This window comes from Tenrec ecaudatus, chromosome 16 (genome assembly GCF_050624435.1).
Source record: "Tenrec ecaudatus isolate mTenEca1 chromosome 16, mTenEca1.hap1, whole genome shotgun sequence".
Taxonomy (NCBI): Eukaryota; Metazoa; Chordata; class Mammalia; order Afrosoricida; family Tenrecidae; genus Tenrec; species Tenrec ecaudatus.
In genome coordinates, this window is record NC_134545.1 from 19,117,092 (window position 1) to 19,133,077 (window position 15,986).

General features: G+C 46.9%; 1 protein-coding gene across 4 annotated transcripts in view; it reads left to right on the top strand.

Annotated features, from left to right (window-relative positions):
- The window catches only part of CLTCL1 (clathrin heavy chain like 1), a 109,132-nt gene that overhangs the window by 59,731 nt on the left and 33,415 nt on the right, over positions 1-15,986 (top strand). For all 4 annotated transcript variants that reach the window (XR_012780398.1, XM_075533404.1, XM_075533402.1 and 1 more), the window contains exons 17-19: positions 73-307; positions 3,776-3,898; positions 7,960-8,105. Coding sequence is in view for 3 of the 4 variants with exons in the window: in XM_075533404.1 (XP_075389519.1) it covers positions 73-307; positions 3,776-3,898; positions 7,960-8,105 (504 nt within the window). In the remaining variant the exon portion in view is untranslated. The remainder of the gene's footprint in view (positions 1-72; positions 308-3,775; positions 3,899-7,959; positions 8,106-15,986) is intronic.

The following is a 15,986-nucleotide window of genomic DNA, read 5'->3' on the forward strand; positions in this document are numbered from 1 at the left end:
TTCTGGAAAGCAGCCTTAAGGGCCCAGGAGACACCCTGGATGTCGCTGACATATGCTCTGTGACTTCCACAGACTGAAGTTACTGCTGCCATGGCTGGAGAGCAGGGTTCAGGAAGGCTGTGAGGAGCCTGCCACCCACAATGCCCTGGCCAAGATCTACGTGGACAGCAACAGCAGCCCAGAGCACTTCCTGAGAGAGAACGCCTTCTATGACAGTATCGTCGTGGGCCAGTACTGTGAGAAGAGGAACCCGCACCTGGCCTGCACAGTCTATGAGCGGGGACAATGTGATCTTCAGCTCATCCAGGTGGGCTCTGGCCTCCTGGTCAGGGCTTTAGCTGGGTGCTCTGTGGGGAGGAGTGTTATTCAGGGTTCTCCCGATGCCTGGTGCTGGTGACTCGTGAGGTCCCTCTTCATACACCAAATCAAATCCCAACCCACTGTCCTTGGGGGAGTCCGACTCATAGCTACAGGAACAGACAGCCTCATCTTTCTCTCAAGGAACAGCGGCTAATGGGTTTGAACCACCAACCTTGTGGCAAGTAGCCCGTCGCCCATCCCACAGCACCACCAGGGCTCCTCCTCCAGACACGAGATGTCCTTATGCTTCAGACACTGGTGCTGACCAGTTTATGTCCTGTTTGACTCTGCTGTTGTCATTAGGTGTCGAGTCATCTCCGGCTCATAGTGACCATGTGCACAAAACAGGGCCCAGCCCTGCGCCATGCTCACAGTGGCTCCTGTGCTCGATCTCTCTGTGGCAGCCACTGTGTCATAATATCTCCAAAGTATGTAAGATGAAGTCTCGCCATCCTTGCCTCAAAAGAGCGCTCTGGCCAGACTTCTTCCACGACAGACTGTTGTGTCCTTTTGGCTGTCCATGGTACTTTGAATATTCTCCGCCAGCATCACAATTCAAATGCAACGATGATTCTTTAGTTTTTCTTAGTCAGTGTCTAACTTTCATGTACAGATGAGATGATTGGAAGTCACCATGGCTTGAGTCAGGCACACCTTAGTCCTCAAAGTAACCTCCCTGCTTGTCAGTACTCTGAAGCGGTCTTGTGCAGCAAATTTACCTAGTATAATGTGTCCGTTGATCACTTGACTGCTACTTCCATAAGCATTGATTGTGGATCCAAGCAAGACGACATTCTTGACCACTTCAATCTTCTCTCCATTTACCACAATGTTACCTACTGGTCCAGTTATGAGGATTTCTGTTTTCTTTACACTGAGCCGTAATCCATCCTGAAGGCTGCAACCCTTGACCTTCACCAGCAAGTATTTCAAGTCCTCCTCACTTTCAGCAAGCAAGGTGGGACATCTCCCCATTGTAGGTGAGTGAGTGAGCCTTTCTCCAGTCATGATGCCACACTCTTCTTCATACCATTCAGCTTCTCTGCGTACAGATTGAACAAGTGTGAGAGGACACAACCCTGAGGCACGCATCTCCTCATTTTAAACCGCGCAGTTTTCCTTTGTTCTGTTCACACACTGCCTCGATCCAGGTACAGGCTCCGCATGAGCACCGTGAAGGGTTCTGGAATTCCCGTTCTCCTCAATGCTCTCCACAGTTTGTTAGGACCCGCACGGTCGAACGCCTCAGCACCATGGGTTTATCGTTGGGCCACTACTAGAGAAGTCGACAGTGGGAACCCGCCAGCTGCTCTGCAGGAGAAAGATGAGGCAGCCCGCTTCCATAATGATTGACAGCCTCCAAAACCCTCTGGGGCAGGTCTGCTGTGTGCCGTGGGCTTGCTGTGAGTAGGAATCCCCTCAACAGCAGTGGGATGGACGGATGATCATCTTTACACTCTCACGTGGCACTTCTGTGCATACTCTCTGCACCTGGTGCCTCGTAGGTGACATTGAACTCCTTAGCCTGACCCATGCGGTTCTCTTTGGACTTATGCATTCTACTCCTACTGACCAGCTCAGCCTCCTCTTCAGACTCCACCCTGAGCGGCCTGCAGGTTTTCAGGAGACCCCCCCGCACCCCGTGCTGTGCGTCTTCGCCTCGCCCACTCCTTTTCCTCAAGCGGTCCCCTGTAGATGAAACCGCTCTTCCCGACAGTGTAACGCTAGACACATTCCCCCAGGGCTCCTGCTTGCCCCTGGCCTGGCTGGAATCCATGCGAGTTTCATTTTTCTTTCCGTGTGACCTGGATAAGCCATCTGAGCTGTGGAACCAGATGCACTGTTAATGTTGTTGCTTGGTGTCAACCTATCTCCTTGGGGATCTTCCTATTTGATGCTAGCCTTTTCCTTTACCAAGTCTGATACTGCTCCCCAAGGACCAGGGTCTTCTGCAAACATGTCAAAAGGACGTGACACCTAGTCTGCCTAGCCTGATTCCCCAGGAGCATGCAATCTCACAGACAGATCTGTTCATTCTTCTGGGAGGGCCATGGAGCTAACAATATTTTGCACCAGCACCATGATTCACATGCACGGGTTCTTCTTCAGCTGTTAATACTTCTTGCTCTTTGGGCCAAAAAAATTACAAAACAACTCTCATGGGATTGAGCCTAACATTTGTTAGACTGTAAGCACCCTGATAGATCTGTCTGTCCCCAGCCCTTCAGAGAATCTGACATGAGCATCAACAGAACCACTGGGGAGGGAGGACTCTGGGAAAACATGGAGAGTTGAACATGAACAACTTTGATGCAGTCTCACTTTTGGACCCTTGACTGTGGACATGGTCGGACTGAATGGACATGGCCTCTCACCTGGCAGCTCCACAGGGGAGGAGGGAGCCTTTAGTTAGTTAGTTTTAAAACTGGGACTTTCCTCCATTTACTGTTAGATAGCAGTAAGTCACCATTGTTTTAGTTTGCATCTTTTCTATTAAAACCCAGTTTAATGGCTGATGGTGGGTGTAGGCTGCTAAATGCAGGGTTGGCTGTTCAAAACCCACCAGCCACTCTACCTGAGAAAGATGAGGCCGTGCCTCTTCCTGTTAAAAACAAAACAAAACAAAAAAAAAAACAGACCGTCTCAGAAACCCTATCTAGATAGGGTCAATATGAGTTGGAATCAACTTGATGGTAGTTGATGGTCAACATCTTAGACCTGGTCTCTGCACTTTGAGGTGATGCTTCCTGTTTAGTTCAGATGGGGGTGTGACACTCTGTTAAGATCCACTGTCAAAAAGAAGCCTCACTGGTAGCCCAGTGTTGACTTGACTACAAGGCCAGCGGTTGGAACCTACCACCTGCTCCAAGGGGAAAAGATGAGGCTGACCGCTCCCAGAGAGGTTGACAGCCTCAGAAACCTCAGGGACAGTTCTGCATATCGTGTAGGGTCTCTGAGTTGGAATCTACTCGATGGAATTGGTGAGTTTCTAGCAACAGACCCTCTGAAGAAGTCCACTTGGGAAATCTCACCCATTTCTGAAAAACAAGGAGCAAAGCAACAGACCCTCAGGGGTCTTCTTGGGAGATGGCTGTCCCATCTCCAAGACATCTCCAGCCTTGACCAAAGCCCTACTGGTCAGCACTGCTTCTGTGCAGTCCTTTGGTCAATGGAGTGGGAACACGGGGTCTGTCAGCGGCAGGTTTCTGTCAACAACTCAGTGTCCCCTGGTGGTGAATTGCAGCTCTGGGATATAACTCTCAGGGGTGGGTGGCTGCTCCTCCCAGGTCAATGGACGGCATCTATTCTCCAAGCATGTGATGAGACACAAAGGATTCACTTGGAAATGTGTCCTACCCAGCACCTCCCGTTTGGTGCTCTGTTCAAGCCACACCCATGCCTGCGTTCATTTCAGGTTTGCAACGAGAATTCTCTGTTCAAAAGCGAGGCCCGCTACTTGGTGCGTAGGAAAGATCCAGAACTTTGGGCTCACGTCCTGGAGGAAACCAACCCGTACAGGAGACAGCTAGTTGACCAGGTGAATTGCGGGAGCCCAGGCTCTGCATGTGCCTGAGTTGTGTGTGCCCATCACCATGTGGCTCAGTGGGCTGGTTTCACGGTTCTGTTTGAGACATTAACTGCATGATTGGGCAGATCTTTGGGGCCCTCTGGTCTCTTCCCAAAAGAAGCCCTGGTGGCCTAGTGCATCAGGCTGCTAACTACATGGTCAGCACTTTGAACCCACCAGTGGCTCCTCAGGAGAAAGGGGAGGCTGTCTACTCCTGTGAAGATTTACAAGTCTCAGAACCAGGGGCAGTTCAACACTGCCCTGTAGGTTACTGTGAGTCAGATTCCACTTGATGGCCAAGAGTTTGTTTTGTTTTCTTGTTGTTGTTTTGAGTTTGTTTTGGTTTCATGCTCTTCTTTTCTCCCTTCTGGAAGTAGCTTCCATGCGAATGATTTGAACCAAGGGTGAGGTTGGTTATTTGTTAAAGACACGGAGTTGGCCCTTATCCATTTTAGCCCCAATAAAAGAATGTCTCATGACAGGCCTGAATGCTAGGTCTTCCCGCCCCTCCACCTCCCAACTGATAAAGATAAGTGGCTCCCAAAGTTGTCTTAACAGCCTTTGTATTGTGCTCCACCTCTGCAGTCCTTGTTGCTAGGTGCGAGGGAGCCAGCTTGAAGTCACAGTGACCCTCCGGACAACAGAAAAGAGACACTGCCTGGTCTGGCACCGTGTTCTCGACTGCCATGTTTCAGCCCACAGTTGCAGTCACTGTGCCATTCTATCTCGCTCACAGTCTTCCTCTTTATCACTGAGCCTCTGCTGGATCAAGCATGATGTCCGTCTCTGGAGGCTGGCCCTCCTAATAACATTGCCAAAGGATGTGAGGCCCTTATGCTTCGCCCTCCTCTGCTCAGGTGTCTCCACAGATCAGGTGCTTAGTGCTGGGGCCCAAGCTTCCTGACCAGGTGTGGGCTGGCTGAGGGGTCTGCCTCACAACCCACTGCACTCTCTGCTCTGTCTGTGTCTCCTGCTACACTGTGCCCTCCATTGTCAGCAGCACTCGTTCCCTGTGCTGTTGGGCACACCATTTAGAGGTGGGGGAGATCTGTGTGAGAGTTGGACTCTGGTCTAATAAGTGGGCTTCAGTCCTGAACATGGGATCAATGAAAACATCCACCTCCTTTGTATCTAGTGTCAACCTGCCAACCAATTTCTTTAAGCCGGAAGACATGACTTTATCTGAATTTCACCTTCTTCTGATCTATCCTGTATTTCTTCCTGCCCGTGTTTTGATTTGTTTTAAATAGTCTGTACTTTTCAATGTACAGAAGTTGATTTTACTCAGCGTCTCTTAACAGCACCAACCTCAGACTTATCCATCTCCAAAGTTTGTCCTCTTCAAATTTAATACATTTCTTCCACATCTGGCATTTAAAAACAACAAAAACCCTAACATTGAATAACAAAGGACCAAGGACAGAACGCTCCTCGCACCCCGGCAGGGATCTGCCTCCAAGCCTGCAGACATCAGACATTGTTCAAGGTCGTGTTATGAAAAAAATCCACTGGCATTCATATATGTGAAAGAAAGAGCTTTATAGCAAGAAGTGGTTGTATATCGAGAAAACATCCCAGTCTAATCCAGCTCAAGTCTCTAAGTCTGATACTAGCCCATAAGTCCCCCTTCAGACTCACGTAGCCACATGCAATGATGCAGAATGCAGGCCAATGAGTACAAAGTCTTGTGGATCCCATGGCGCTGGACACATCTCCAGGGGTTCGTCAGCCAGGAGGAAGGTGGAAGCAAAGGGGGCAGCTGGGTTCCCAGAGCCCTCCTTAGGAAAAGGCCATGCCCACAAGGAGGCACTATCAGACTGTGACCTGATTGACAGGCTAGACTCCACCCCTACACTTTGATATCTTCAAGTTGATGTGAAATTATGTAACTACCACACAGGTAATGTCCAGCCACATGGTATGACCTGCAGGTCCTTCCATGTTGGCAAGAGGGACTTTGGCACCACACGGAACCACATCCAGAAACAGGATCCTGAGAGAGCCCGTTGGTTTTCACATCCCTGTGTGGAGTGCTGGCCCTATGATTACCCCTGGAATACTCATAGCCACCTCCTGGTGGGACACAAGACCCAAACCGCTGGGCCCTCTAATTGGAGTGCATAATGACAGTGGCAGGCTGCCGTTGTCTGGAACACAAGCTTATTGTGGAAAGTCTCCTCTGAGGAAGCTGTTTCCTAAGATAACCTTAGGGAGGGGACAGCCCAAGTAGAGGCAAATGGATAGCAATCGTTTTTGCCCTTGGACTAGCCGATGTGCTTCTAAAGTGTCCTAAGGTTGTCAAGAATGAGTGACTCGAGGTTGTTAACCAGGTGCCGGTGAATGCATCTGACTTTTGGATGGGCTTGGGGTGCTGTGTCAAGGCCCATCTTTCCCGCAAGCACAACCGTCTGAGTTGCCCGCCAGGACTCCTCACCTAGAACTTCTCCTCTGCCAACTGGGACTGCGAGAATCTGCTCCCTGGTAGACTGTGGGGTCTCAGGGTGCCCTGGAGCACACCACAGCCAGAGGACCAGTGGACTGCCCACCTCTAATAAATAGGCAACCTGGCCTGAATGATAGATGGCAGTCCCCAATTGGATATGAAGGAGCCCTGGTGGTCCCATTGGTTATACATTGGGGTGCTAATGGCAAGGTCAGTGGTTGAAACCCACCAGCCCTCCGAGGGAGAAAGATGAGACCATCTCCTTCCGTAAAGATTGACAGCCTTGGAAACCCTGTGGAGCAGGCCTACCCTGTCTTACAGGGCTGCTATGAGGTAGAATCCACTCAGTAGCAGTGGTAGTGGAAATTGGATGTACGGAGAGCACAGTGCTGGTATTCTAGTAAGCTGCTACTTGGGACGTGTGCCCTCTAGCACACTATCTTCCTCTCTGTGTTAAGTTTCTAGTAAGGAGAGGCTAGCTGGTCCTTTACCATTTCTCCCTCAGAGAGTGGGTCTCCATCGGCCTTTAGACAGGTGAGCAGATGGCTCCCTTGAGCTTTGATCACACTGGTAGCCCTGCTGTGTGACCCAGTGGACATGGAGAGGTGCCATCGCAGGGCTACCAAGATGCCAGTGGGCATCACCAAGCATGACAGAGAACAGTGAAGTCTGTGTTAGCCACGAAGCGTGGCTCTAAAAAAGGGAAGAAGAAAACTTAAAGTAAGCATGCATTTGAAATACCTATGCAGCACACTGTGCTGATGGCTTTAGGATAAAGTCAGTAGATTCACTGGGCAAAGATAAGAGAGTTGCATCCCTTTCAAGGGTGGGGAAGAAACAAGACCTGGTTGTTGAGACAGAGCAAGCAGAGACATCCCTGTAACTGACTCCGACGTGTTCTTTCGCTAGCTCCCCCGAGAACCGCCCATTCTCCCCAGGCTCTGCATATCCCCAGAGTGCTCAGAGGAGTCCTGGCCCTTTGTTCATGTCACAGGGACAACCTTGAATGGTCTTTCCTGAGTCCATTTCTTTCAAATGCCTCTGTGGTAGTTATATAATCATTTGTCAATTTGAGAGGATTAAGTATGTAGGGGTGGAGTCTAGCCTGTCAATCAGGTCATAGCCAATGAAGCCTTTGTGTGGGCATGACCTTCTCCTGAGGATTCTGGGAACTCCTGTATTCCTCCTTGGAGGTGAGAGATTCCCTCTCTCTGTTTACTCCCTGGGAGACATTACAGCTGACAAGACACATAGAACTGTGCTAGTGCCCTGAGCTGGAGAAGCCACGTGGAGACCCCTGGCAGTGCTGGGATGCTTACACCACCACTGGATCCACAAGTCTTTCCACCAACTGGCCTGTGATTGTCCTGCAGTGAGTGTCATTGCATGAGTTTCATGAGTCTGAAGAGGCTTTATAGATTGCTATCGGACATAGGGGCTAATAATGGACTTATGGACTTGATATGGACTGGGATGTTTTCTCAATATTCAATTGCTCTTGTATATAAAGCTCTTTCTTATACATATATAAGTGTCTATGACTTTATTTCTCTAGTCTTCCTGGACTAACACAGCCTCTAACACCCAGGTGGTGCAGACAGCATTGCCAGCAACTCAAGATCCCGAAGAAGTCTCCAGCACTATCAAGGCCTTCATGGCCGCCGACCTGCCCCACGAGCTGCTGGAGCTGCTAGAGAAGATTGTTCTGGATAACTCTGTCTTCAGTGAGCACAGGTAAGATTCAGATGCTCATATTCCAGGGTGGTTGTGTCCCACAGCCAGCCTCCCCATCCGCGGCTCTCCAAACACATAGCCAGCCTACTTACCTCCCCTAATTCAAATCCTACGTATCTCATGCCAAACCCATTGCCATTGAGTAGATTCCAACTCACAGGGAATTTGTAGGACAGAGCCGAACTGCCCCTGTGGGTTTCAGAGGCTGGATAGCTTTACAGCAGCACAGTGCCTCTAGCCAAGCTATGTTAGTCTGGGTAGACTAGAGAAACAAATCCATGGACACACATATGTATATAAGAAAGATATTTGAATACAAGAGCAATTGAACATTGAGAAAACATCCCAGCCCAGATCAAGTCCATAAGTCCGATACTAACCCATATGTCCAATAGCAATCTATAAAGTCCTCTTCAGACTCACGAAACACATGCAATGACACCAAATGTAGAAGATCACAGGCCAGTGGATAGAAAGTCTTTGGATCCAGTGTCATTGGAAACTTCTCGGTGCTGGCAGGGGTCTCTGCATTAGAGTGGGTCCATGTGTCTTGTCAGCTGCTGTATCTCCCAGGGTGTGAGCAGAGAGTCTCCTGCCTCCAAGGAGGAAATACCAGATTTCCCAGAATTCTCAGGAGAAGGCCATGCCCACACAGAAGCTTCATTGGCTATGATCCGATTGACAGACTAGACTCCACCCCTTCACTCTTAATCCTCTCAAATTGACAATTATATAACTACCACACAAGCACCAGGTAAATTCAAACACTCGCCCGGCAATTAGCAGCCCAGTACTTAAACCACGGTGCCACTAGGCCTCCTACCTATCTTAGTTGTTGTCAGGAGGAGTCGAATTGATTCCAACTCATAGTGTTATCACAGCCCTGCGCCGTCCGCACAATGATTGCTATGTCTGAGGCCATTGTTGAAGCCACTGTGTCAGTCCATCTCACCAGTGGGCTTCCTTGACAATAATTCTACTTGAATCCCCAATATTGTGATTGCCTGGCATCATTCAGTCACTTCTGACCCAAAATGATCCCCTGTACTCCAGAACAGAACACCACCTGGTACTGTGCCATCCTCACAGTCGCTCCCCCGTTTAACCCCCTGGTTGCAGCCACGTGTCAATCTATCTCCTTCACCAGCTACTGTACCAAGCATGATGTCCTTCTCTACGGACCAGCCTAATTCTGCTTTTCCCAGGAAACCTTTCTCCTCCTCCTCCTCCTCCTCCTCCTCCTCCTCCTTCCCTGCTCTAGATCACATGGTTTCTGTCTTTAACTTAAGACAAAAATGCTTAGGGTGGGGAGCTGTAGCGTCTTGTGAGGGCACGCCCGATGTACCCCGAGCATGTGGAACACTTGCAGTCATGATTACTGCAGCACAGGAACAGGACAGAAGACCCTAATCTGGACACAGCTCAGTGGACATGTAGAAACATGGTGAGTCCGAGCTGAGGTTCATGTGGGAGAACATCTGGACAGAAGCCACATGAGCAGATCGCTTCATGGTTTGATTATATCCATGATTTCGGTAATCTCAAGGGAGGGGGTGGGGTTCGAACCTGCCAGCCACTCTGAGGGAGAAAGAAGAGGCTGTCTGCTCCTGTAAAGATCCACAGCCTTGACCCTCTATGGGGGCAGCTGTACTCTGTCTTACAGGGCTACTGTGATTTAGAATCAACTCTAGATCACCATTGAATCAGAATTGACTCAACAGCAATAATTTGTTGCATTAAAATTCCATACCAAATTCCAGGTATCCAACAGTTGACATTACATTCACCTCATAATTCCAAATGTGATGGTTTTATTGGAAGGTCGGTTTTGTCGGCCAGAGAAAGACATCAGTGCTGTGCTGTTGTGGAGAGGTGCGTGTCTGGTTTTGATTTTGTTTCTGTTTGCAACTTGGCAATGTTTCATGGTAAGCCTTTAGTTTGAAGTGACACTTTCATGGAATCATAACTCCCTCCCCAAATAATGCCAGAGTTGAATATTCAAGGCCTGGTGCACTTTTTAGCTGAACAATGGATAAGTCTCTAAGGCAGCGGTTCTCAACCTGTGCGTCGTGACCCCTTTGGGGGTTGAATGACCCTTTCACAGGGGTCACCTAAGACCATGGAAAACACATAAATATCTCACATAATTACATATTGTTTTATGATTAATCACTGTGCTTTAATTATGTCTAATTATGTTCAATTTGTAACAATGAAAATACATTCTTCATATCAGATATTTATATTATGATTCGTAACTAACAAAATGACCGTGATGAAGTAGCAACAGAAATAATTTTAAGGTTGGGCGTCACCACAACATGAACTGTATTAAAGGGTCGCATCATGAGGAAGGTTGAGAACCACTGCTCTAAGGGGAACAGTAACACTAAGAAAGTACCAACTCCCAGAGAATAATCAACCATTTGAGATCAACAGGGCAGCATGTGCCCAAGGGCTAGGGAGGAATGAGGAACAGAAGCCGGAAACAGTGGGAGAAAGTGAGATAATATTTTATTATGGAGATTACAATCAATGAGATGGGGGGGGGCAACTATCCAAATTATTTAGTGGAAAGCTGATTTTCTCTATAAACTTTTACCCAATTTACAATAAAAAAATGACATACACAAAAAAATCCCTGGTGGTATAGTGGGCTGATGATCATGTGGTCCTTGGTTCAAACCCAATAGCTACTCTGTGGGAGAAAGATGAGGCTCTCTGCTCCTGTAGATTTACAGCCTTGAAAACTCAATGGGGAAGTTCTACTCTGTCCTGTAGGGCTGCGATGAGTTAGAATCAACTTGATGGCAGTGAGCCCAGGTGTTGTGTTGGGCTACCAACCTCAAGGTCAGCAGTTCAAACCCCACAGCTGCTCCAAGGGAGAATAATGAGTCAGTCTCTTCAAGATTTACAGTCTCAGAAATCCTATATAGGGTCTCTAGGAGTTGAAATCAACTTGATATCAGTAAGGGGTTTTGTTTTGTTTTGTTTTTAAACGTAGGAAGCACTTCTGCTCTCTCTTATGGGGTCACTATTCATTGGAATGGAGCCCTAGTGACATAGTAGTTACATGTAGGGTTAGCAGTTCAGAACCACCAGTCACTCTTGAGAAACAGAGTGCTTTCTACTCCCATAAAGAGGTACAGTCTCAGAGACCCACAGAGCTAATTCGACCCTGTCCTATTGGGTTGCTGTGAGTTGGCATCAACTCTGTGGCAATGAGTTTGGTTTGAATTTGGTTTATGAGTTGGAATTGACTCGATGTCTCAATGTCTGTGGATGAATGTTTTTAAGGTGACTAGGATACTGTGTGTTGCCATCTGACCACCACCCCCTTTAACAAACACATTGTGATTCTGACTCTGTATTGCCTTGGACATTATATGCCAGACCTGAGAAGGACCTCGGGTTCTTTCTTTTATACCTGGGACTGATTGCTTCCCCAGCAGTAGCTATAAGTGTAGATAGAAATAGCCTGGGTAGGCAGAATAGCAGATTAGAGAGTTAGGCAGGCACTGTCCTTGGAGAAAATGAAAATCAATGTTGTATGCAAACTACCTTTTAAATAGCGTCCGTGTGATACGTTGTGCCAACCTGGAACATGAGAGATTAATCAGGTCACAGTTTGATTGGAGGGCAAAGAAATAAATGGCTTGACAAGGCCTTCCCTCCTGTCTCTTGCTCTCTGGTGATCAGAGCATGCTGGAGCATACTACTGCTTTAGTTAATTCTCTGTCTCAGCCTGTGAGATACACTACCTGTGGGCATGCCAACCGTGGATCATGTCATTAGAGCTTGAGACTCCTTCAAGACCTGCTTCTGGTGTGTACATCGCTTGAGCTTGAGGCTGGTTGATCCTGTCACCTTGCATTATATGCATTCGATATCTCATCCAGGCCTGCTTCGCTAAGCTTCCAAGCTACTGACTGTTGGTGACCCCCCCTACTGCTTGCTGCCTGTGGGCAGACTCCGCTTGCCTTGCCTGAGAGAGAAGACCCAGCAGCCCATGTAAGTTAAAGGACTTCCACTGTATTAGCTGTTCCAGGGAAGTGAGTTGAACTGAACCCATTGTAGTGCTGTGTGGACTAATTAGCTGTTATATTCCTTCTCGCTGTATAAACCTATCCATATATATATAAAATCATAAGTGTCCTGGTTTTGTTTCTCTAGAGAATTCTGCCTAACACAGTCCATGAGCCAGCAAGTGTGAGATCAGAATCTAAGTGAGAGCAGGAACTTAGAGAAAGCAGAGAAATGCAGTCTGGTTCTTCCCAAGCCCTTTGAAACCTAGGTTGTGGCTCTTGTGGCCTAAAAAACAGGAGGACAGGAGACAAAATGCAAAAGCCTAAAAGGCATAAGTTCTACTCTTAAACTTCTTCTCGTTGCAAGAATAAGCTAAAGGCTCACCAGAGTTATCTAGCCCTCTGCTGAAAAAACCGACAAAACAAAAGAGCCAGGGCTTCTAGGAACCATGGCACTAGATGAGGAGAGCAAAGCTGACCCCACAAGTTGGCTCTCCTCTGGGTTTTGTGGGAAAATTCATGTCCCCTGGCAAATGTATGCACAACAAAACATTCTTCAATTGAACATGTATATTTCAGTGCCATTGATGAAACCATTCATGTTGTACAACCAAACATGAGAATGTTTTTTTTTAATTAAAATATCCTTTTATTGGGGGCTCTTTCATCTCCTATAACAATCCATATATCAGTTGTATCAAGCATATTTGTACATATGTTATCATTATTTTCTAGACATTTACTTTCTATTGAACCCTTAGTATCAGCTCCTCTTTTTTCCCCTCCCTCCTCTCCCACCCTCGTGACCTTGATAAATTACTATTTTCATAACCCACACCAACCGCTGTCTCCCTTCCCCCACAGTTTCTGTTGTTCGCCCTCGAAATAGTGGTGGTTATATGTCGGTCATTACAATTGGTTCCCCATTCCTCCCCTCCTCTCCCCACTTTCCCCCTCCCCTCCTCCTGAATTCTGTGTGTCATGAGCTCTTATCTCTTATTTGCGCCTCTGCACATGCTCCGGACTAGCCCTCAGTGAAAGGCAGGACTGGGGTCATGATAGTGGAAGGTGAGGAAACCTAGAAGAACCAGAGGAATATTGTTTCTTTCATTGATGCTTTACTGAGCCCTGATGGACTCATCCCTTCCTTGTGACTCTTCTGTGAGGGATGTCCCATTGTCTACAGATGGGTTTGGGGGGGTCTCTGCTCCAACCCCCCTTCAGTTTCAACAATATGGGTTTTTTTTTCTTTTTTGTTTTTTTGGTTTGTTTTGGGTCTTCTGATGTCTGTAACCCAGTCCCAACATAGGCTTGTTGCTTCTCAGCTAGATGGGCACTTGTTTAATATCAAGCCTTTAAGACCCCAGATGCTATCTCTTTTGATAGCCAGGCACCATTTGCTTTCTTCACCACATTTGCTTATACACCCATTTTGTCTTCAATGATTAAAACATGAGCATCTTAAGAAGTTACCTTCAAGGAGGGCCTAGAAGAATTCTGGCAGACAACATCACAAGAAAGAATGAGCTCAAACCCAAGCCCATGCCATCAAGTTGAATCCAATTCATGGTGGTGGTGGCGGGCCATCGAATCAGTTCTGACTCATGGCGACCCTGTGTGCAACAGACCAAAAAACCACCGGGTCCTGCACCATCCTCACAATTGTTCTTACACGTGAGCCCATTGTTGCAGCCACTGTGTCAGTCTGTCTCATTGAGGGTCTTCCTCTTTTTCATTGCCCCTTCAATTCATAGTGACCCTAGATAGGGTTTCCAAGACTGTCCGTCTTTACAGGAGCAGACACCCATATCCTCCTTCTCAGGAGTGACTGGCGGATTTGAAACAAGGATAAAAAAGGATCTTTGGATCCACAAAGGATCCTTCAAAAGTACAGCAGGTTGTCAAAATACATTGAAAAAACAGGACACCATTCATGGAAGCCAACAGTAACCAAGTAGAATCACACCTTTAGCAACTGGAATTACCAAGCACAGAAGATAAAATTATGTGTGTGGTGCTCAAAGACCCAAACAAATTAAAAAAATGAATGAATGAAAACCAGCCTCACATGGAGTGCACAGTGTTAGATAGCTCCAATTAGATATTTGAGATAGATGTAAAGAAATGGCTCCCAGAATGGAGCCAAGAGAGGTAGACGGTTACTGTGAAAGTGCTTGCCATGCGTACAAGGTGAAGGAAGATCGCCTCAGAGCTCCAGAGAGAAGAGAAAACGAGAGTCCTTTTGGAGAGAGAGTGAATGCTGGAGACTTTTCTAAAACTGACAACATTTGAGTTCTCAGATGGAGGGAACCTAACAATTGTCAAAGAAATCCACCTTTACATGCACGACAGCAGAACTGTTGAGCATTAAAAACAGATTTGGGGAAAGTGGATTGTTAGGTTAGAATGTCGTGTGCTATCATTTGATCTCCCTATGATCCATTTACATTTATTCTAGTTTTTGATATTTTCTGTTTCTTTTCCATTGAGGTTTTTTTATCTGTTTTACTTTGTCATTGTTTGTTTTTCTGTTATTTGGGGATGTTTTTCTGGATAGGAAATCCAAGATAGGTAAATCTATAGACCATCATGGATTAATAATGGTTCCTTTAGGGGTGTGGCAGGGGAGATTGCGGGGAAATGGGGAGCTAATAACAGTGAGTAAAAGAATAAAGAAAATGTTCCAAACTGACTGTGGGTATGATTCTACAACTCTTCATGATGTGATTGAACTATGTATGAAATGTGAATTGTGCCAGTGAAACTATTGGAAAGAAGAGAGAGATTTTGAAAGTACCTGATGAGAAGAGAGGGTCCCTGCAAAGGACTAACTGGGACCTTCTCAGTAGTCTCAGTGGAACCCTGATACCATGCCCATAGAGTGCTCACATAAGAAGTCGTTGTTGACCTTGAATTATATGTCTTGTAAAATTAAGGGTAGGAGCCATAGTATTTATGTGCTGGGCTGCTAACCACAAGGTCCTCAGTTTGAAACCACTAGCTGTTCCTCAGGAGGGAAAAAAATGAAGCTTTCTCTTTCTACCAAGAATTCCAGTCTCAGAAGCCCACAGGGCCAGTTGTACTCTGTCCTGCAGGGTCACTATGAGTCAGAATTGACTTGATGGCAGTGAATGAGAAAACTAAGAATAATGGGAAAGGGAGAGAGTTTCATACAAATTGGATGAGAGAGTTGGTCAATAGTAGATGTTCCCTAAGGGGTACATTTTAGTCAGAAAGCACACACCCTTGGGAACAAGCAGGATTAAAGAGCAAAGAAATGAGCAGCCACTTGAAACAATGAAGATAGCTTATGGTTTGGGAGCAGCAAACTAAAATTCCTAGTAACTCAAAAGGAAGACGAGCAAAACAAGGCCACAAAAGCCAAAAGAGGGCCTTGAAGACATCCCAGCTGAGTTTCAAGAGCATCCCGAGAACAAGCTGGCTGCATTCAGTACTCCTGACAGAAGACCTGATGAGTGTGGGAGGACATTAAGAACATCATACTTGAAGACCGCAAAGAGCCCTTACAAAGACGGGAAAGAAGGAAACAACCAAAGTGGAGACTCTGACACCTGCTTTGATCGTAGAAGAGCAACCATAAAAGAAACCCACTCCCAGTGATTTGATTCCAACTAGAATTACTCCATAGGGTTTCTGAGGCTATAAATCTTTACAAAAGCAGTTTGCTTTGTCTTTCTCCCTCAGAGTGACTGGTAGGTTTGAGTCACCAGCCCAATGCTTAGCCCACAGTGCCACCAGGGCTCCCTATAGGCACTCAGAGACAAAGAATGAAAAAGACAGACCAACCCAGTTTTGACAAAGGGAGAGAGAAACGGACTCCTGTAGTAAGCAAAGA